At 52.3% G+C, this 19,412-nt stretch overlaps 9 protein-coding genes across 9 annotated transcripts; 5 read left to right on the top strand and 4 right to left on the bottom strand.

Annotated features, from left to right (window-relative positions):
- Window positions 1–1,383: 1,383 nt before the first annotated feature.
- On the top strand, window positions 1,384–2,655 carry PPTG_18071 (hypothetical protein). Its single transcript, XM_008916140.1, has 2 exons — window positions 1,384–1,587; window positions 1,646–2,655. The coding sequence occupies exons 1-2, from the start codon at window positions 1,441–1,443 to the stop codon at window positions 2,156–2,158; spliced, it is 660 nt and encodes a 219-aa protein (XP_008914388.1). The 5' UTR covers window positions 1,384–1,440; the 3' UTR covers window positions 2,159–2,655.
- Window positions 2,493–4,057, bottom strand: PPTG_18070 (hypothetical protein). The gene is made up of 2 exons (XM_008916139.1): window positions 3,694–4,057; window positions 2,493–3,625 (listed from the first exon to the last, which is right to left on the bottom strand). The coding sequence occupies exons 1-2, from the start codon at window positions 4,024–4,026 to the stop codon at window positions 2,534–2,536; spliced, it is 1,425 nt and encodes a 474-aa protein (XP_008914387.1). The 5' UTR covers window positions 4,027–4,057; the 3' UTR covers window positions 2,493–2,533.
- A 99-nt stretch (window positions 4,058–4,156) lies between these two features.
- On the top strand, window positions 4,157–5,111 carry PPTG_18069 (ribosomal protein S6). The gene has a single exon (XM_008916138.1). The coding sequence runs from the start codon at window positions 4,227–4,229 to the stop codon at window positions 4,809–4,811; it is 585 nt and encodes a 194-aa protein (XP_008914386.1). The 5' UTR covers window positions 4,157–4,226; the 3' UTR covers window positions 4,812–5,111.
- Window positions 5,104–5,610, bottom strand: PPTG_18068 (hypothetical protein; the record flags this gene model as incomplete). The annotated part of the gene is made up of 1 exon (XM_008916137.1): window positions 5,104–5,610. The coding sequence occupies one exon, from the start codon at window positions 5,608–5,610 to the stop codon at window positions 5,104–5,106; it is 507 nt and encodes a 168-aa protein (XP_008914385.1).
- A 159-nt stretch (window positions 5,611–5,769) lies between these two features.
- Window positions 5,770–8,331, top strand: PPTG_18067 (hypothetical protein; the record flags this gene model as incomplete). The annotated part of the gene is made up of 3 exons (XM_008916136.1): window positions 5,770–5,799; window positions 5,948–8,054; window positions 8,126–8,331. The coding sequence occupies 3 exons, from the start codon at window positions 5,770–5,772 to the stop codon at window positions 8,329–8,331; spliced, it is 2,343 nt and encodes a 780-aa protein (XP_008914384.1).
- Window positions 6,114–11,426, bottom strand: PPTG_18065 (acetolactate synthase, small subunit). The gene is made up of 2 exons (XM_008916134.1): window positions 11,162–11,426; window positions 6,114–11,087 (listed from the first exon to the last, which is right to left on the bottom strand). The coding sequence occupies exons 1-2, from the start codon at window positions 11,346–11,348 to the stop codon at window positions 9,460–9,462; spliced, it is 1,815 nt and encodes a 604-aa protein (XP_008914382.1). The 5' UTR covers window positions 11,349–11,426; the 3' UTR covers window positions 6,114–9,459.
- On the top strand, window positions 8,542–9,486 carry PPTG_18066 (hypothetical protein). The gene has a single exon (XM_008916135.1). The coding sequence runs from the start codon at window positions 8,618–8,620 to the stop codon at window positions 9,422–9,424; it is 807 nt and encodes a 268-aa protein (XP_008914383.1). The 5' UTR covers window positions 8,542–8,617; the 3' UTR covers window positions 9,425–9,486.
- Window positions 11,427–12,263: 837 nt separating the features above from the next.
- PPTG_18064 (hypothetical protein) lies at window positions 12,264–13,862 on the top strand. Its single transcript, XM_008916133.1, has 2 exons — window positions 12,264–12,976; window positions 13,073–13,862. Exons 1-2 carry the CDS (start codon window positions 12,431–12,433, stop codon window positions 13,823–13,825), a joined length of 1,299 nt encoding a protein of 432 aa, XP_008914381.1. The 5' UTR covers window positions 12,264–12,430; the 3' UTR covers window positions 13,826–13,862.
- A 254-nt stretch (window positions 13,863–14,116) lies between these two features.
- PPTG_18063 (hypothetical protein) lies at window positions 14,117–19,184 on the bottom strand. The gene is made up of 2 exons (XM_008916132.1): window positions 16,345–19,184; window positions 14,117–16,270 (listed from the first exon to the last, which is right to left on the bottom strand). The coding sequence occupies exons 1-2, from the start codon at window positions 19,093–19,095 to the stop codon at window positions 14,483–14,485; spliced, it is 4,539 nt and encodes a 1,512-aa protein (XP_008914380.1). The 5' UTR covers window positions 19,096–19,184; the 3' UTR covers window positions 14,117–14,482.
- Between the last annotated feature and the right edge of the window lie 228 nt (window positions 19,185–19,412).

Genomic DNA, 19,412 nt, shown 5'->3' with positions numbered 1-19,412 from the left:
GCGATGGTGACCCACCTGTCGACAGAATATTCAAGCCAAGCCCATGCAGACGTCCTGCATTGTGGCAATTTGCGAGGTATGTTGCTGGAGCACCGGCGCGACCTGGTCAAGCTCTATCTTCTGGGGATGCACGAACAATTTTGTGCTTGAGTGCCATATCGTGCTCAAGATTTCCCGATCGAAGTCTAACAAGAACGACAAGAAAACTTTCTTGCATCACATGAACACTGTCCACGCAAGCGAAATTCGCGAATTCGAGGCCTTAACCCCTCCCCTCCCTCCCAAAGAATTCCATTGCCACTCCTGACGACAAAACAAAATGGACAAAAGGTTGCTGTATCCAAAGAAACACCCGCTGCGGGGAATTCTGTGGCAACGCCTGCCTCTTCACCATTACAGTTGCCGGTATGGCTATCGCCGCTGATCAGTGGGCGCGACACACGCTGGGATGGCTCTGGCTGGGCTACGCTTCGTGCAACACTGAGAATTTCGACTATCATTTTGAAGGCGTTAGCCATAGCAGTTCCAGTGTGTAATGACTGACAAGTTGTCGAGGTATGTGGAGACAACGAACTAGTTTTGGGGAAACTATTGGACTACCACGACCCGACGGCGATCAACTTAGTGACCCATTCGAATGAACCGGTCGCATTTGCGCGTAAGGCCATGGAAAGGACTCATGATAGTTTTGTCCGTCGGATAGCGATTAAGGTGTTTGTGCAAGGGGCATCCACCATGTGTACGGACCAGACCAACATCATTGTTGCCAATAACACTTGTTAGCAATCGCTAAGAAGCTTCCTGAATCAACCTTCAGCATTTCGCTACAGATGGATTACACAGGTATCCACCGACAGGCATTCCAATCCCTCCGCCCTGGAGGAGCACTAGTAGTAGCCGAGGAGCAAGAAGCCCTCACTAAAACATCACGTAAGTGTTGATCCATCGTGTGATCACAAGTGTGACTCGCTACAGCTTCGACGAGGGTGGAATAGCTAACCTCACTAAAAATTTCAGGAAGCCCTCCTCCGTTTTTGCCGCGGATCGACGTGTATCTGCGACTAATAGAAAGCAATGTGTATCTTTACTATATAAAGAAAGATACACGTTGCTCTCTCTTAGTCTAATGGCTTGTAAGGGTCCACGATTATCTTACGATTCTCACGAGTCCTATTAGTTATTACAACTACTCATCAAAAAATAATCAGCTATTATTTTTAAAATATTTATTTAATGCTAAAAATATTCTGACAATAATTGTTTAAAGTTCATTTGAAATATTTTTCGTTTTAATTTCGTTTTGCCATAATCGCTGCAAAGCACAATAGTAATATCGGAGCGATCTCTTAAATAGTATAGTCGTAGCATTGAATTCAAATATCAAGAAGAATACTAGTTAACATTAGGCTCAAAATTACATAACTAGCCGAAATCGCTGGCATGGAAGGCGAGGAGAAGGCACTAGCGGCTACGGAGGAGGACTGCCGCGTGTATGTAGGGAATCTACTGCCCAAGGCTAAGGAAATCCACCTCACCAGCAAATTTGCGCGCTTCGGGACGATCCACAGCGTCTGGATTGCACGCAGAGTACACCGACGTCTTTAGATGACGTTTGTGACGATGATTTCTGACGCTTGCATTGCAGCCTCCAGGATTCGCTTTCGTGCGGTTTGCAAGTCCAGATGCGGCGCAGCGAGCAGTGGATACGTGTCGGGAAGGTGGAGCCATGGAGATCTTAGGGAAGGCCGTGCGCGTTCAAATGGCCGGGGATAAGGACCGGAAGCACTCGACAGAGCAGAAGCATATTTGCAGCACAATCACAGCAAAGGAGCGAGATCTTAACGCAGTCAAAAATGGGGATCACGACCGGAGGGATAGACGTCACAGCTCTAGACGCGGTGAGAGGTCGGACGACTCACGTGGATGTGTTCGACGCAAGAGCACCAGTGAGAGGCGTCGAGTAAGAGATAGCGAGCGACGTCACAGGAGATCGAGTAGCCGTGAGAGATATGAACGCCGTTCAAGGTCAAGGTCGATATCAGAACGCAAAAGACAAAGTAGATCCAGATCCAGACGGCGAGACGAGGATCGAAGTAGAAGACGATGTCGGGATCGGCGAAGTCACGAGCGAGTAAGGAGGAGTAGGAGCCGACGGTAAAACAAGTACTTAAAAATGGTTGGAGTTGCGCTTTTGCGCCCTAGCTGCAACTAATCTACGAGCTGTTGTGGAACGGACCTGATTCGGCTCGGCCCTTGATATCTATGGCGGCTAGAACCATGAAATGATGCCGATGAAGGAGCTTGAACGGATGACCTATCATTGATCGACATGAGGAATGCCACCGGAATTCGAACCGAAGCAGCACTGCAGAGACAGGAAATGTTCGTTGCTGACAAGGACATTGGCGTGTTTTTCACTGCAGTGCCAGGTGCGTTCATGATTCCTCAACACCAGCGAAGACACAAGTCCTATTGTTCTTATCCAAACCGGCTTGCGAAGGTATGAAAACGAAGGTATATGAACCATTTACTGTTAGAATAAGCGAGATACAGACTGATCAATCGGAATCAAGGAGCTAAGACCATCCAGAATGGATACCGATGTGCAGTCCAGCAACTGATCGCTCGTAGATATACTCTCCCAGTCGTGCACTAACTTGCTTTCTGCGTCCATGGGGCATTCCTCCTCAATGCATCCCGTCTGTGTTACTTGACTATCACTAATGTCGATAACTTCACAAGCTTTCTTAGAGCTGCTCGTCTCGCCCCCTTCCTCATTTTTTGGTTCAGCAATATCCGCATCTTGACTTTGGATGCAGTCTCTAGTCTTAGTTTCGTCGGAGTGCTCTTCTTTGAAAACGCTCTTGCTCTGTGATGTAACTGGAAGTGTCTTCTTCTCATCGAAGACCTCAACAGCAGAAGCAAAGGGATCCAACATCGCTTCAGCTTTTTGTGATTGTGTTTCTTCTTTCGAGGCAAGTCGCTTTACAATATCAGCGCCCACGGATCGTAGAGATGAAGTGAATCTTTGACGTGGAAGAGGGATTTTGGTTTTGCCTCGCTCCGGTCGTGGTCGCGGAGCTACTGGCAAAGCTACTGCAGGCTTGGTATCGGGGCCTTTTAACTGGGATTTCTTGATTCTAGACGCCGTGAGTGCATTATCTGATCTTTCTTTCATAGAATCCCGCCGCCGAGAACCAGCAGAAGCCTTTCCATCAGCCTCTATAGAAAGCGTCGAATGTAGACTGGCGAGCACGGCATGCTGCTCCGATAGTTGCCTCTTCACATCTTCATTCTGCTTCTTGAGCTCCTCACAGAAATCCACGAGCTTCGTGATCGCCACCGGGTCTGCTGCAATCTCGGCTTTCAGGACTGGAGCTTGCCAGGACTCATCTAACTGTTGATTGGGTGTTGCACTTGGTTTGACATCACGCGCTCTGTCTTGAAATACTACATCCGAAATTACGCTTTCTCGAACCTCTACTTGTATATTCTTGCTACGCGGTTGCTCGTCTTCATCTCTGCAATTGTCTTTTCGGGCAAATACAGAACTATCGCCGTCTTCACTCCTCGACGTACGACGTTGTTGAGTATTCCCTTTGTGCTGAGTCTCATGAGCCAATCGCTACAAGGTAGACACCAGCTATAAGTACGTAGAGAACTCCGCTTTCTTCACTACCGTAGCCCACCTACCTTCTTCTCCTCAATCTGTTCCTGAAGCGCTTTGAGATAGTCCTCTCTCGACTGCGGCTGGAAGCACCTCCTTCTGTCTGCAACAATACACCCTTCCATCTGCCCAATACAGTTTGACGTCGTAATAGCGCGCTCGAGTTCGGGGACGATCGGAATCAGCCCACCGCTCTCTTCTTGCTGCTTTGGGGCACTGTGCGACCGTCTCTGCGGCCCTTCTACTTCATCGCCACGTTGCTGCTGCTGCTCCTTCTGCTGTTCCTTCTCTCGTATCTGCTGCTCCAACGCCTCCCGCCACTGCTCAGCCGTTAATTGCTGCACTCCACGCCGTCCCATCAACTGCAACTTGCTCAAATGGCTATTCAAGATCAAAATGACAAAATGATGTCTGACACAGAGTTTATGTAAAAAAAAACGCAGTATGATTTTCATTGGTCGATATTAGATAATATTGGCCAATCCTAATCGTGATGATCGGTGGAGCTGACGCCGATTGACGTGCGCCTCACATACCAAGCGCTAGCAGCCAAGAAGCCATGCCGCTCTACAAGCAGGTACTACTGACCAACCTCAAGTCGCCGCCCAAGGACGTTGCACGCGTGTTCCAGGACTGCGCGTCACTCATCACGTCCCAGGGCGGTGTGATCCGTGGCACGGAGAACCGTGGCGAGAAGCGTCTGGGTTATGGCATCGAGGACCGTCGGTGGGGTGCCCTGCAGCGCCACTACGAGGGCAAGCTCATCGTACAGCAGTTCAACACGTCTCCCGCCGTGCTGAAGGAGGTGGAGGCCAAGCTTAAGAACAGTTTCCCTATCATCCGCTTCAAGACCTTCAAGATCCGCGACCCCCTGGACAAACTCATGAACACGCGCATGACGCTGGAGGAGGCCCAGCTGCTGCTAAACCCTGCAGCCAAGGCCAAGGCCGAGCAGGCCGCCAGAGAAGCCAAAGAGGCTCGCCGTCCGCGCAACCCCGACCTTGCCGACGTCAAGCCTGAAGACTTTTTCGACATGGACGACGAGAAGGAGGCAGCACAGTTCAAGCAGTACGTGCCTGAGTGGAAGCGTGATGCGCTGTTTGAGCCGGATGTGCCCGCACACCTCAAGGACAAGCAGCACTAATAGGTACACAGTGACGCCATCAACGACAGACTGTACTGGGTTTGCAGGGTGTGGACAGGTGGAGCTTTTATCGTCTTATTGCCTTTGTTTGGGTAGAAAAAATAGAGAGAACCTCAGAAACAAGATAAACACTGCAGATCGACACGGTGTGGCTGCTAAAGTCGCGATCCTGTGACCTGCTGCATGTGGCGAGCATCGTGTTGCTGTTTATTATCACTGCAAACGTATCGCTGTCACTTGTCCTTGCACTCCTTTTAGCTCCACTTCAGCCGCGCCCACTCTCGCTGTGCACTCACTTGGTCTTTTGCAGCTCCTTTCGCAGTTGGTTGCAGAATTCGTCGTCAGCCTCGTCGACATCCCAGTCGTCCTGCCACTGCTGCTTGATATGTGCGTCCTTCTCCTCCGCCTGCCCGTTCCAGTCTGCGTCTTCGAACTCCTCAAACTCGTCGTCCTCCTCTGTCACCACCACAAGCACCGGCGCCTTCTCGTTTGTCGCGGGGGCCGCTGCCTTGCCCGCTGCCGGCTTGTTCGTCTTCTTCTCGGTTGGCTTGCTCATCGTCTTTGTTCTATTGAACGATCTTGTCTGGGGGAACAGTCGAGTGGTCCACGTACAAATGGTGTATTTAATGTGACGAACACCACGTTGAGCTTCAACGGTTTGCTTGCGTATCATCGCTGCATTTGCGCACTTGCCGACCCGGACGCATGTGGCTCTCGTCCTTCGCCGTCGACACCACCCCAGAGCAGCACCCGGTGTGTGCACATGTGTGGAGCATTCATAGATCACCGCCTTCCTCATTTACCACCGCTGCTGCCGACGACGCGCTGGCGCTGGCAACAACGTCCAACGTGGCACTATTGCGACGCCTGCGTGTGGTGCACGACTCGTTCGTGACGCTTCAGTTCCAGGAGCGCAGACATGTGGCCAGATTGCGCCTATTACCGAAGAGCTTACTGGATGCAAGAGAAGAGTTGCAAGCGGACGAGGGTGAAGACGTGACACTGTCACCGCTTCTAGCCTTCAACCTCGGTATCCCCTTGCACTCATCCACTGCCGCTCACGTGACTGTATCGGTGAGTCCTTAAGTACCCGTAATGTCCATCACTCACACTAACGCTACGATACTATTATATAGCTGTCTATCCGTGCTGCATTGCCACAGGAGCTTGGACTCACAATGCAGCCGTCTGCACCATACCGTCGGAAACATCAAGAGCAACCTGCAGCTGCTTCGTACGCAATGATCGCTCCACTTCTAGTCTCGAGCCTATCATGTCGCCAGCACGCTTTGCTACAGCAACGTGACGGTCTGTTGGACGCAATTCGATCCTATTTTGCAACGCCCAAAGTGATGCAAGTGGGAGATATCTTCGCTGTAGAGCTTCGAGAGACAACGCAATCTCATATTTCCAAAGAGAACAAATGGTCCAGAGAAAACTACGTGCCGTACAAGACCGTGGATGTGCCTGCTGCTTGTATGAGGCCGAAAGAGGGCGAAGCTGCCGAGCCAGTGACGGAGCTCATGCCTCCGACGTTGGATTTGGACACTTCGCTTATGTTTTTCCGGGTCGAGAGATTGGATGGAGAGAGTAAGGATGCGTTGGCGTTGACGGTGTCTGACGCTACGGAGCTTATGCAAGGTTCGTCAACTTCGGCGCCGTCTCCTGATGAGACAACCATCAAGCAGTTCATCACACAGAGCAGATATCATGGTGCCGCACCGGTATCTGACTCAGCTCTACCCTCGACTACCCAGCAAGAGTTGTACGAAGTACTCTACCCGGCCCAGTTGTGCGATATCCCGGTATCGGTGCTGCTAAGTGGAGCTCGAGGTGTTGGCAAGAAGACGCTCGTGCATCAAGTGGCCAAGCAGTTGGGAGTGATCACTGTGGAGGTTCCATTCACTGATCTCACGGGTCAATCAGAGCTTCATCTGCTGGAAAATGTGCGGGATCAAGTATCAAAAGCTCAGGCCTTATCACCCTGTCTCCTATATATTAGTCATCTCTTCCCAGTCGAAAAGGACAACGAGGAAGCGGAGTTGCGGATCGGTGCTGTTCTCTCTGAGTGCATCCGCTCACTGAGTCAGAACCAGCACAGTATCCCGTTGATCGCGTGCGTAGAAGACGTCAACGAAGTGCCCAAGTTTATTCGACAGTGCTTCCTTTACGAGATGCACCTCGAGGCACCCGATCTTTCCAAGCGACTGGGGTTCTTACAGCACATGGCAACATCTATAGAGATCGATGAGGACGTGGACTTGACGGAGATTGCACAGTTGACTGCGGGTCGGACGTATGGAGAGCTGTCGGCAATGCTAGCAGATGCTGGGAGTCTAGCAATCGAGAGGATTCTGGGCGACGAGACGGACACCAGCGACGTATCGCTGGAAGATGTGGTGTTTGCTAACTCGGACGATCTCCCACGCAAGTGCTGCGTATCAGCGAAGGACATGGAGGAAGCTGCCCAGAATCAGCAAGCCCAAGCATCTTCGGCCAACATTGGCAATGCGTCGATTCCCAACGTTAAGTGGACTGATGTGGGTGGTCTAGAAGACGTCAAGGACGAGATTCTGGACGTGGTGCAGCTACCGATCAAGCACCCAGAGCTGTTCGCCAGTGGAGTCCGTCAACGGTCTGGTATTTTGCTGTATGGACCTCCAGGAACAGGCAAGACTCTCCTAGCGAAGGCCATTGCGACTGAATGCAACCTCAACTTCCTCAGTGTCAAGGGCCCTGAGCTGCTGAACATGTACATCGGTGAAAGCGAGAAGAACGTTCGACAAGTTTTCGCCAAGGCTCGTAGCTGTCGTCCTTGTATTCTTTTCTTTGATGAATTGGACTCGCTAGCACCGATGCGTGGACGTGGCTCAGACTCGGGTGGTGTCATGGACCGCGTGGTCTCGCAGCTTCTGACGGAGATCGACGGGCTTAGCGGTGGTGGAAACGATCAAGTGTTTGTCATTGGCGCCACGAACCGCCCAGATCTGCTGGAAACAGGACTGCTACGTCCCGGTCGCTTTGATCGGTTGTTATATCTTGGCATTTGCACCGACAAATCAGCGCAACTCAAGGTGTTGAAGGCGCAGACGAGGAAGTTCACACTGGCGGAAGATGCTGATTTGGATGCTGTAGTGGAGCATTGCCCCACCAACTTTACAGGCGCTGACTTCTACGCACTCAGTTCCAGTGCACTAGCGGCTGCACTTAAGGATCGAGTGGAAGCTCTTGACAAACAACTCGGTACGTATCGCTCTAGCGAGTTAATTCGACTGGCCAGCTCTGATATATTGGTGTTGTTGTGTTTCTTGCAGAGGAGATCAACGCGGAGGACTGCTACTCTTCAAGTCCCATGACAATCCGTCTACTTCTCAACCGATTGTCGCCTGAAGAGTTGCGTGTACCTGTTGGTCAAGAGCACTTTATGACGGCGCTTTCGCAGGTGGTTCCATCGGTGTCGCCTGCAGAAATTCAGCATTATGAAAACCTGAAACAGCAGTACAGTTCAAGACAAACTTAATCGCATGACAGTACATTGCAACTGTCCGGACGAGTTGTGGACAATCTCTGCCGTTCGTATGATGTCGACTATCTGCTTTTGTTTCAGGTGTTGTGCTATTTCAGCGACCACATGCCGAATAACTGGTTCGAACAGTGTGAGTGGGTGTCATATGGTCAACCCACTTGTCTTCCTCTTCCATGCTGACCAGCGCTGCAATGTAAAGGGGGAGGGAGATCGTCGCTCATGTCGTGCGTACCACAATTCAATTTGCTGAGTGACGCATATCTTGAGCTCCTCTATCTTCATGGCCCATATCGTCTCCTTCCTCGCACTTGCAATCTGCTCAGCGTCGGCTGCGACTTCAAGCGACCAGACGTGGTGCAACCAGTTCAAGAGCAAGGTCAACATCCTGCCCAAGGTCGCTGGAGACTGCTCTGTGTGTTTCTACGAGCAGATAAACTATGCTGGATCCAAGTTTTGCATCGGTAAGCGCTTGAAGAGCTGCACGAAGGTGAACCCGATCACAGCGCCGGGTACGATCGGGAGCATCAAGTTCGGCAAAGGCTGCGATCTTGTAGCGAACGTTCGTGTGACAGACGTGCCTTTCGATGAACACGTCGATGTCATCTCAAAAGATGTGGCCAACACAGGCTACAACGTCAGCGGTGACCACTCTGTCCAAGAAGTCTACGTGGAGCAGGCCGGACGTGCATGTTTCCTGGGAGTCCCCGACTCTGGCGACGGCTACGGCGTCTGCTACTCTGATAGTGTACCTGAAGTGGAAACCAAGTATTGGGACTCTATCACCGAACTCATGCTGTTCAAGTCCGACACGAAGGACTTCGATGTGATCCTCTACGAGAACCAGGACTACAACGATCCTCTCAAGTCTATCGTGCAGAAGGACGTCGCGCAGGGTACAGGTGCCATGTCCTACCGCTTCACCGATAACAGCAAGACCCTCGAAACCAACGTGACCAGCAACACTACGGGCATGAAGGAGACGTTGCAGAACAAAGTGCGGTCTGTCCAGTTCGTGTCTCCCGAGAACAACGCCAAGCAAACAGACTCCACGCCCGGATCAGTTGCCCCTGCCGCGTATTCCGTTTAGATGCGTCCTAATAAATGTTGTTTCTGCGTAAATAATTACTCGATGCCGTACTTGCGCTGCACATTGTCATCTGGGTGCTCCGTCACGATCTCCGAACGCTGTTTGCTCCAAACCAACCGCGGTGGGAGCGCTGTGCTGTCAAAAAGGTGCGCATTAGGCACACGACTCGCTAGTCGACGGAAATTGCGCGTGATCAACGATGAAGCCGTGTCGATAATTGACCGAGGGACGTCACGTCCGTAGCCACTGCTGCGTTTGTCCACGCGCTTATAGGCCTCTGTTAACGGGATGTCCAGACATATCACGTGGACGTCGAAGCCTGCAGCCTTCACTTGATCAACCGTTTGGGCGTAACTGGTGAAGCTCTTGCCGCTGCCGTGGAGAATAATATTCTTGCGTGACATGATGGCGCTGTGGAGATTCTTCTTAAGAATAAATCGTGCCTCGTCTCGACAAAGCTGGTAGCGTGTCTGAGGACCGGGCAAGAGCTTCGCATGGGGCTTCGAGCTCACTTCAGCAGCTTCAGGGTCCGTCACACTGCGACTTTCCGGCTCGTTGCCTAGACCCACATTCAACATCGCATGGTAAAACTCGGGAAGAAGTGCGATGACATCGTCCACGTCGAAGTTTACAAAATCCTGCAACGTGAGCTGCCCCATGAGGTCGAGGTGGCTCAACATTGTAGACTTGCCGGAACCAGGGATACCTAGCAGCAGCACGAATTTGGGAATACTCAAGTCTTGAGGCGCAGAAGAGTGGAGCTGCTGAGCGATGCGAGCATGTAACTGCAGTCGATTGGGTGAGAAGTAGCCCTGGTCGTTCGTATGCAGCTGGAATGTGGACGTTGGTGGCAAAGGAATCATGACGTCGGCATCCAGTGGGTCTATCTCGGAGCTTGTCGCTGTTAGGGTAACGTTTTTGTTCAATTGTCGAAGCGCTGACGCTGTTCCATCACTCACATGAGCACTACCACCTTGGATCTCACTTTCTGTCTTTGTAGGGTCAGCGGTGGTCGCCTCGTTATCTGTCGGTATCACGAGTAAATTCTCCACTTCAGACGCAACTTCGCGACGGAATGAGTAGGCGTTCTCTGGATCCAGTGTCGAGTGTGAGGTGTCTAGGAATACTGGCCCACATGTCTGCGTCTCGAGGATCTTGAAGCCTTCCTCTGTGAGAGCGCCCATGAATTTAATTAGTTTATCAGGCTCGTCAGCGATTGTTAAGAATTGAGATGCAGAGGCGGCGCTGCTGTGGGAGAACGGAACGCCGTCTTCGTCAAAGTCTTCGTCGTCGTCGATTGCTACCAGCGGATCGTCGCTTTCTGCGTCCTGTTCGTCGTGTGGGACGATGAGCTCGGCGCCAAACTCGTGCAATATCCGCAGCAATTGCCGCTGGCGACGTGGGTCCCTTCGGATTTGCAACAATAACTGAGAGCGTAGTAGGAGCTGCTCGTTGGAGACGCAGAAGTTGACAGTCGTGAGGTGGAAAAACGTCACGGCCACGAGGGCGCGAAGCCGCTTCTTGAGTGCAGGAAGCTCTCGATCTCGCAGGAAACACGAGATGGTGACGCGCGAGAGCTCGGGCACGACGGTGGAGCGTACACACAGGCCCGTGATGTTCTGGTCCGCGTAGCCGAATACATCCGCTATCTGTGCCAGCGTGCCTACCAATGTATAAACGTAAGTGATGTACAGCGTCAGTTGTAATGCATAGCGTTCTATTATACGGGCAATATACCTGGGCGATTGACAACCAGCGCCGAGATGATCCGCTCTTCGAGGGTGTCGTCTGAGGACTTGGGAGGGTCTTTGGTGGTTGTGGGGGTTTTACTGGATGAAGAGGCCGAAGATAAACAACGCAGAGCTCCGTCGTACGTGAAAGCGCTGACGGAGGGCGCAAACCGCGCCCGTACCTGCCGTAGCATTCCCTCAAGTGGGGATACCGTCGCAATGATGCCTCAACGTCGAGGCTGTGTGGCGTACACAAATCAGAAATGTGTGAGTTCCAGGACGGCGGATCGTCTGACATGCTTACAAAAACCAAGTCAAGTTGAAAGGCTTAGTTGAAAGTGTACGAGGAGCGAGTGCCAACTTGACCCGCAAGTTGGAGTCGCTTTTTTTCCTTTTGTTTTCTCCAGATCGTCAGCAGTGTCGCTGCCAGGATTGCGATGGCTCCAACTTCGTTTTGGTGGCACCCATTTTCGTGAAATGGGCACCTATATTGCCCATTTGAAGAAAATGGGTGTAATTGGAAGTAGGCGTGACTTCTGCTCAATTTGGCATTGCAAACAGCAGTGCATTCATTATTTTAATATTAAAATAAGGTCAGTTTGCTATTTACCCGTGTCGAAAATGATAGTGGAAATACGCTCGAGACGTCGAGACGACTAACGACAACGAGAGTGACCGAGTTGAGAGGTCGTTAATAACGCCTCGTTATCTCGCCTTTCGTGCGCACGAAACAAAGTACATGTGCAGATTGTTGGCTTCACATAGCGACGACGCGAAAGTATTTACACGACGTGAAGCCGTGAAGCGGTGAACGTGCCGTACAAGCTGTCAATGGATCCAATATTCTAATACCTACCACGTTCATCTTTTGAAGAGGGGCGTTCAATTCGCAAGCCGTACGTAGCAACACTTCAGTTCACAAGTATTTTTCTAGTAAACCAAAGACAACTTGGGAGGTGTCAAGCAAGTGAGTAGACTAGTTTTTTTTTTTTGCTTTTCTCGAATGATTCTCTGTAATCGATGTTCGTGGAAATGGCTGGAATATCGGGTAAATGGGTACTTTCGGACCTAATTGGAGAAAAAGGGTCACTAAATCGTACTTAGTTCGTTCTTCTGGCTTTCTCTCGTTTCGGCCGGGCTCCCGCTTGCTCGGCGTGAAGAGTGTGGAAGTGACGGGGGGAAGCGTAGGAGGAGAGAAGCGCAGTAGGGCAAGTAGGAGAAGAAGGACACACGAAGGAAGGCACACCACCAACGAGCCTGTAGGCAGGCGCCAGCCATGAACCCCGACCTCATGACGGTGCTGAGCATGCGCCAAAAGGAGATGTCCTACCACCAGCTCGCGCTCGACGGCCGCCTCTCACCCGCGAGCTCCAGCGTATTTGGCGCCAATTCGCCGCTGCAGTCGCCGCTCACGGCGCCGTTGCCGCACTCCCCGGACTCGGTGCGTCAGTTGCCGCTGGCGCTCAGTCTGCAGACGGCGCAGTTCGAGCAGTTCGGCTTCACGTGGCACTGGATCGTCGAGGTGGCGACCCACTTCGCGCTCCAGCGACAGACTGCGCACTTCGCCAACCAGTACGCGCAGGTGCTACTGCGCCGCCGCGCTGCTGCCGCACAGGAAAGCTGCGTGGCCGGCTATGGGGACGATGTGCGCCACATGCAGAGACAGCTGCGCGTGCTCGGCCTCGCGTGCGTCTTCATGGCGGCCAAGATCGAGGAAGTGCACCCACCCAAGGCGGCGGAGCTCGTCGCTTTCCTGGCCGAGCGTGGAGTTACCCAACTGGCGGGCGAAGACCTCGCGCGTCTTGAAGTGGATTATGTTGTGGTAGGTAGCCCAGAACTATACCAGGAAGGAAGCCTGGCCACGTGACTGTTAGACCAGATGGCTGACGTGTTTCTTATGTTTGTTGATGATTGCCAGGAGTTGCAGTGGAATCTGCACCCTACGACGCCCTACGCGTGGCTGCTGTTCATGGTGGCCGGTGGCTCGGCCGACCAACGTCCCCTGGACACCATGGGCGACTTTGTCAACCCGGCCCGCAACCCGTCGGGCACCAAGGAGCTGTTCGTGAACGCCATTCGTCTGGTGGACATTGCGCTGCTCGACTACCAGGCCATCGAATACTGGCCCAGTGTACTGGCCGGAGCGGCTCTGCTGCTCGTGGATCCGGCGCTGGACTTTATGTTCGTGGCGCAGTTCCTACAACTGGACCCCAATGTGCTCTGGGAGTGCAAGTCATGGCTGTATGCTATGGCCTATGGGGTCTGCGACCTGGAGGCCGCCAGTACGCAGGCCAAGGACCGCTGGGCCAAGTTGCCGGCAGAGGAGCTGCTGTTCATCCAGTCGCAGGTCGTGGTGCCGAGCCACTTGGCTTGCGGCCTGATGCGTCCGGACAATGTGATGGATCTTTATTCCGCTGGCATGAATACTCCGCTCGGAAAGGGCTACGGCTTGGAGATGTGTCCGTCGCCATGCTCTCCCAGTGACAACTATGCTGTGGTGGCGCCACCTCCAACGTGCTTGTGCAAGGGCAACTACCACACGTGCACTGGAGAGGAGACGTCGGGTCCTCATGTTTACCACTTCAAGTATGGCTGGCAGGGCATTGAGACCGGACTCATGACGGAACCGAACTTTGGGAACCAACAAGAGCAGCAGATGCAGTATCCTTAATTGGAACAAAAGATGAGGGGGGGGGGTGACTGGAGGGTGGGACGCAAGAGCAGTGGAGTGGGAAAGAGCAAGCCCAATGCTTGTGATCTTGATTTGAAACAAGGGAGGGAACGAGCTGGTGATATTTGTACCAGATAGTTCTGCTTCCGCATTTTTTTTTTCCTGAGGAAAGAGGGGATGGACGATAACAACAAAAATCAAAACAGACTCGGCAAGGCCTCGTACGAGGAACCAACCGACCAAAAGCCTCGGGCAAGACGAAAAAAAAACTGAAAACATGAGCGAATGATATCCGACTGGGATGGTAAAGAAGCATTCTCTTCTCGTTCCAATTGGAGAAACAACTACTACAATTTTACACTTCACTACGTACAAAGACGACAATGCCCCAAGCCTGAACGGTGTGCATTCTTCAGTCTCTTCGTCTATATGAGCGTTCCACAAGCCATTTAACTGCAGATGAGAGCTCGGTAATGGTTCGTTTTGTGGTAAAACAGTTTTCTTTCATTTACTCTTTGTCCCCGACTTGTTGTCTGAATGGGAACCTGAGACGCTTGCGAGGTGTTGACAGTCAAGCTTGGAATCAATGAGAGCAACCAGGGTCAACCACCTTAGTATTTTAGTTTCTTGTACTTCACTCCTTCTGCTGACCAAGGTTTAAGCGTTAATAGCCGGAGGTTGGAACACGGCGGGGATCTGTAGCTTCGTGTGCTTCTTTGTCCAGAAGCCTGTTTGTTTCCTGGGTGCAACTGGTAGCAGCACACCAGTCCACGCAGCAACGTTCAGCTTCATCTGCGCCCTACGTGCACGTTCAGCCTCCTCCTCCGCAGCACGACGCTCGCGCTCCTCACGCAGACGCACTGCTTCGGCCATCTCCAACTTCTGGAGCTTCCGCCTGCTTCGAATCTCAGCTTCGCGCAGAGCATCATCCGTCGCTGCCACAGCAGTGCGACGTCTCTTCTCCGTACGCGCCATTTCCTCTTCGCGTCGAGCGCGCTTTCGCCGCTTTTCTTCAGCCTTGCGTTCCTGCTTGTTCATGCGCTCCATGTTCGGTCTACTTGGCATGAGTTGCAACTTCACCCGAGTTGCAGTCGCATCGCTGGCATTAGCATCCTCACGTGAGCCATTTGCACCACCCACAACGATCGTTCCAACGACAGAAGTCGCCGTGACGACAGGCTTGCTGGGCGTCGCTGCACTTGCTGTACTGCCAGTAGCACTTCCAGCGTCCTCTGCTCGGTGCTTGCTGCTTTTGTGATGGTGCTTCTGGTGGTGTTTGTGTCCAGACTCGGTATCGGGTGTAGAGTGGTGGTGATGCTTGTGCACCTTCTTGTCGCGTTCACCACCGATCTCCGAGGTGTCGCTCCGTTTGCGCTTGGACTCGTTCATACGCTCCTTTCGCACTAATTCGCGGCGACGCGTCTTCTCCATCACCTCCAGCGTCACGTCTCCCCACAGATCCTCCACGACACTCAACATGTGCACTGCAGCAGAGTACACGCTCCATCCCTCGCGGTCCTTGTCTGCTCGATTGTAGATCATGGCATTCTCGAATGTCAACCGCACATCTCGAATGAACTCGCCGTGCATCTTGTACTCGAACTCGTTCAGCTTCTCTGCGATCGTTGACAAATCCATCGGTGTCTTGATAATGTCGAAGTAATCCGCCGACAATGCGGGGAACAGCACACGCACAGGTTTACGGAACGGCCAGCAGTTCTTGTCGTGCTTCTGGCTGTTAAGTACTCGAAGCAGCTTCTGACACTCCTTGGCTTTGAGCTCAACTGGAACTGTGTTCACAAACTCCGCGCGCTCGCGTCTCAACTGATCACGCTTTACTCGACTCTGCTCTCCAGGAACTTCCGACGTCGGGACAATCTGCAGCTCAGCGCACAACGAATCGAAGTACCACATCAAATGCGCAGACATGTCGCGCACCTGGACGGAGGCAGGGTCGTCAGCGCAATTGAACTTGACAGCATTCTGGAATATGAGACGGCCTTTACGCAGGAACTCCGCTGGAGTCAGGGCGTGCCCATGAAGCTGTTCGCGTAGTGTACGCAGGTCCATGGGCTCTGTGATCAGACTCGTGTACTCCGCAGTAAGGTGGGGAAACACCTCCAACAGCGGGTGGTTAAAGTGAAGCTTCGTCACTTGCTCAATCTTGGTCAGACGGTTTAGAACGCGATCACACGCAGACTCCCACGAATTCAGGTCTGATTTCTTGTGCTTCTTGCTCTTCTTGCTAGATGCCGCCGAACTGGAAGCAAGGTGAGGTTCCACTAAACCTCTCTTCGAAGCGACCACAGCCGATGTAGTTCCAGGCAGCGCCTTTGCAGGAGTAGGAGCTGAAGTAACCGGGGCAGGAGGAAGTGCATACTGTGCAGATGTAGAGGTGAAAGACGCGGGAGCAGTAGAACTTCCTTGAGCAACTGATCCAATCTCCTGTATGACCAAGTTATACGGGTGTTAGCGAGTTAAAATTGTAGCCATAAGTACAAGCATGGTTCACGGCGTACCTGGGTAGCGGCAAGCTTGCTTCGCTCCTTCTTTTCCTTTTTTTCGCGCTTTTTCTCCTTATCTTTCTTCTTCTTCTCTTTCTTTTCCTTCTTCTCCTTTTTCCGCTTCTCTTTCATCTCCTTGCGTAGCCGCTTGGCCTCCTCAGGAGTGAGCCCCGCTAGGTTAGCACCGTCAGGAGGCAGCTCTTTACTCGGAACCGATGAAGAGACCGCAGACATTGGAGCAGATGCTGCCTTCACTGGAGCAATAGACTTCGTCGAAATAGCTGATGCTGTTATGACGACTGCGGCCTCTGGCTTGAGTGCCTTAATGTTCTTCTTGGGGTCACGAGCGAGGGTAGCACTACTGGAAGTAGCGGAAGAAGCCGCTAAAGTTCTCTTGGTCGGAGAGGGAGCAGGAGATTTCTTCAGGGGCTTGTGAAGAGAAGAGGACCCTGTCCCAGTGACTGCAGTATGTACTTTGGGTTCAGGTCTTAAAGGTACTGCTGGTTTTGACTGTGTTGATACTAGAGCGGATGGAAGGGATGCAGCCTGCGCCGAATTTGTTGGCGTGTGCGAGGGACCATTCACCATGCCGTCAAGCGGGCCTAGCTTCTCATTGCAAAGCTCCACAAAATAGTTGCGCAGATTCGTGGCCATCGCTCGAATGTCAGCACCTTCCACTGGATCACTATTGTACTTGTGGCAGTTGGAAAAGATCAAATGCACGTCAGCGCTGAACTCGTCGACACTGCCGTACCGGTCGCTTTTCAGTTTACGCTCGATTTTGGCGAAATCCATCGGCTCCGATACAATTGTTAGATAATCCGGGTACTTTGTCGTATCCACAGCAGTCAAAAAAGGTCCGGCCGTCTTGATTTCGATCCCACGGAATCCCTTCATCTTGTGTGCACGCAACAGCTTCATGATCCCCAGACAAATGTCCTTATCAGGCATTCCAGCGCCAGTCTCGCGAGATTTTGACGATTTCGAAGACTTTGAAGACTTGGAAGACGATTTCTTCTTGATCTTTTCATGCTCGCTTGCAGGGATACTAACCGTAGGCACTGATGATGGTAACGAGGAGGAAAAATGTGAACTAGTGGAGGCAGATTTGACCTTCGAAGACGAGGAGGATGGAGAGGGGCATTGCTTTTCTCTAGACGCCCCACTGCTGCTCACGGAAGAACCGAAGATAGCGCTCTGAGTGTGTAAAACACGGAGAAGCGTCTCTGCAGATTCACAGTACGTCTGTCCTTGAGGATCCGGCTTCCAATAACGAATGCAATTGTCGAACACAAGCTTCAAACCCGCGATGAATTCCGATACGTGCTTGTACTCGCCCAAGTGCAGCTTGGACGATACCGTGCCAATATCCATGGGATTCTTGACTGTTTTGTAGTAGTTGTACGGGATTTGGTCGGGAGAATCGTAGTACGACTCGATCGGGTACTTGAACCACTGCGCTGTTTCCTGTCCGTCCGTTCGATGAGCAAGGATCTCGTTAATAATCTGATGACATTTCCACCGCTCCGGAACACCAGGCCATGAGCCTCCGATCTTGCCGAACTGACTCTCAAACAGCTTCATGAGGGTGACTGCATGGTTCCGCATGACTTTGCTCAGGATCACGTCACTGTTGTACACCAAACAATTGGAGAAAATGAGACGCATGTCGTACGCGAACGCATCAATCGTGGCGTAGCTCCCACTACGGAGCTTCTTCTGGACGCCATACAGATGCATACGATTTGGGACTTTGATGCGATAGTCTGGGAAGTGGGTCAAGTCCACTGGCTGTAGGAACGGCGCTGCGGGACTAATGTTCCCTTCCTTATACTTGATCAACTTCATCAACAACGAGAGACACGCCGTCACCTGCGAATCCGACATTTTAGCTCCAGAAGAGTGAGTCGGAGTCAGTTCTCGCTTCACCACTAAGTTGCTGCTCGGAGGAGCAACTGAAACACTCGGCGCTGGCGGCGCGACGCCACTACTGGGAGCTGCAGACACTACATCCTTTGTTGCTGCACTTGAAGACGAAGCAGCTGCACTTTCCTGCTCACTGCGGTGAGATTTCTTCTTGCTGTCGCCACTGCTGGAGCTCGAATGTCTGTGTTCTCTGTCTTTATCTCGGTCCTTGTTCTTCTTCTTGGATTTCTTGGACTTTTTCTCCTTCTTGCTGTGTTTGTGCTTGTATTTACTGCCTTCCTCTCCGTCATCTCGATGGCGGTGATGGCTGCTACTGCTGCTGTGGTGGCTACTGCTGTGGTGGCGGTGCGAAGATGAGGAAGACGCGCCCAGTGCGCCTTCCCCGTCCTGCCTTGCGACGTCACCGCCCTCAGTCCTCCGTTTCTCCTCTTTCGCCTCTCGATGCGCCGCTTTGGCTGCTGCCACAGCCGCGTCATCCGCTCTGAAGACGTTATCGACAGCTTTAGCGTATGCCGTCTCGAAAACCCGCAGTAGATGCTGAGCTGCCGCGTACACGGATCCCTTGACGTCCTGGTCGTCCTTATTGTATACAAGCGCATTCTGAAAGACTAGACGTACGTCTCTAGCAAATTTTTCATGCGACTTGAAGCGACAGCGTGAGGGTTTGCTGCCAAGGTTCTTCTTGATCGTTCCCAAGTCCATGGGTTTCTTAATCACCTGGTCGTAGCCAGGGATGTTCACGGGCGTCATGAACACCCATGACCAGCTCTCCTGCACACGAGGGTTCGTCAGCAGCTCCAGTAACCGCACGCATTCGGCGTGTGCCGTCTCCGAGATCATGGCCAACAAGACGTGACAATCACTCCTGTTCTTCTCTCGGAGAAGGCAGATTCCATAATAATAAACCGCGCAGTGAAAATAGATTTTCGTCCAATCAGAGATGAGAATGAATTCCCATACACACACTTTATCAAGACCCCGACAAGTATGGCATCGGCTGGGGGTGAGCGCTTGTCGAGCAGCGACTTCAAGAAGAAGCGCGAGATTGAGGAGGCGCGCAAGAACGGCACACTGCCACCTGAGCAGGATGCGGACGGCAACCTTATTAACCCGCACAACCCCGAGTACATTAGCAAACGACCGTGGTATCTGGGCGA

Source organism: Phytophthora parasitica (assembly GCF_000247585.1).
Source record: "Phytophthora parasitica INRA-310 unplaced genomic scaffold supercont2.79, whole genome shotgun sequence".
NCBI classification, from domain to species: Eukaryota; Oomycota; class Peronosporomycetes; order Peronosporales; family Peronosporaceae; genus Phytophthora; species Phytophthora nicotianae.
The sequence above is the reverse complement of the archived record's forward strand: the minus strand, read 5'-3'. Positions and strand labels throughout refer to the sequence as shown.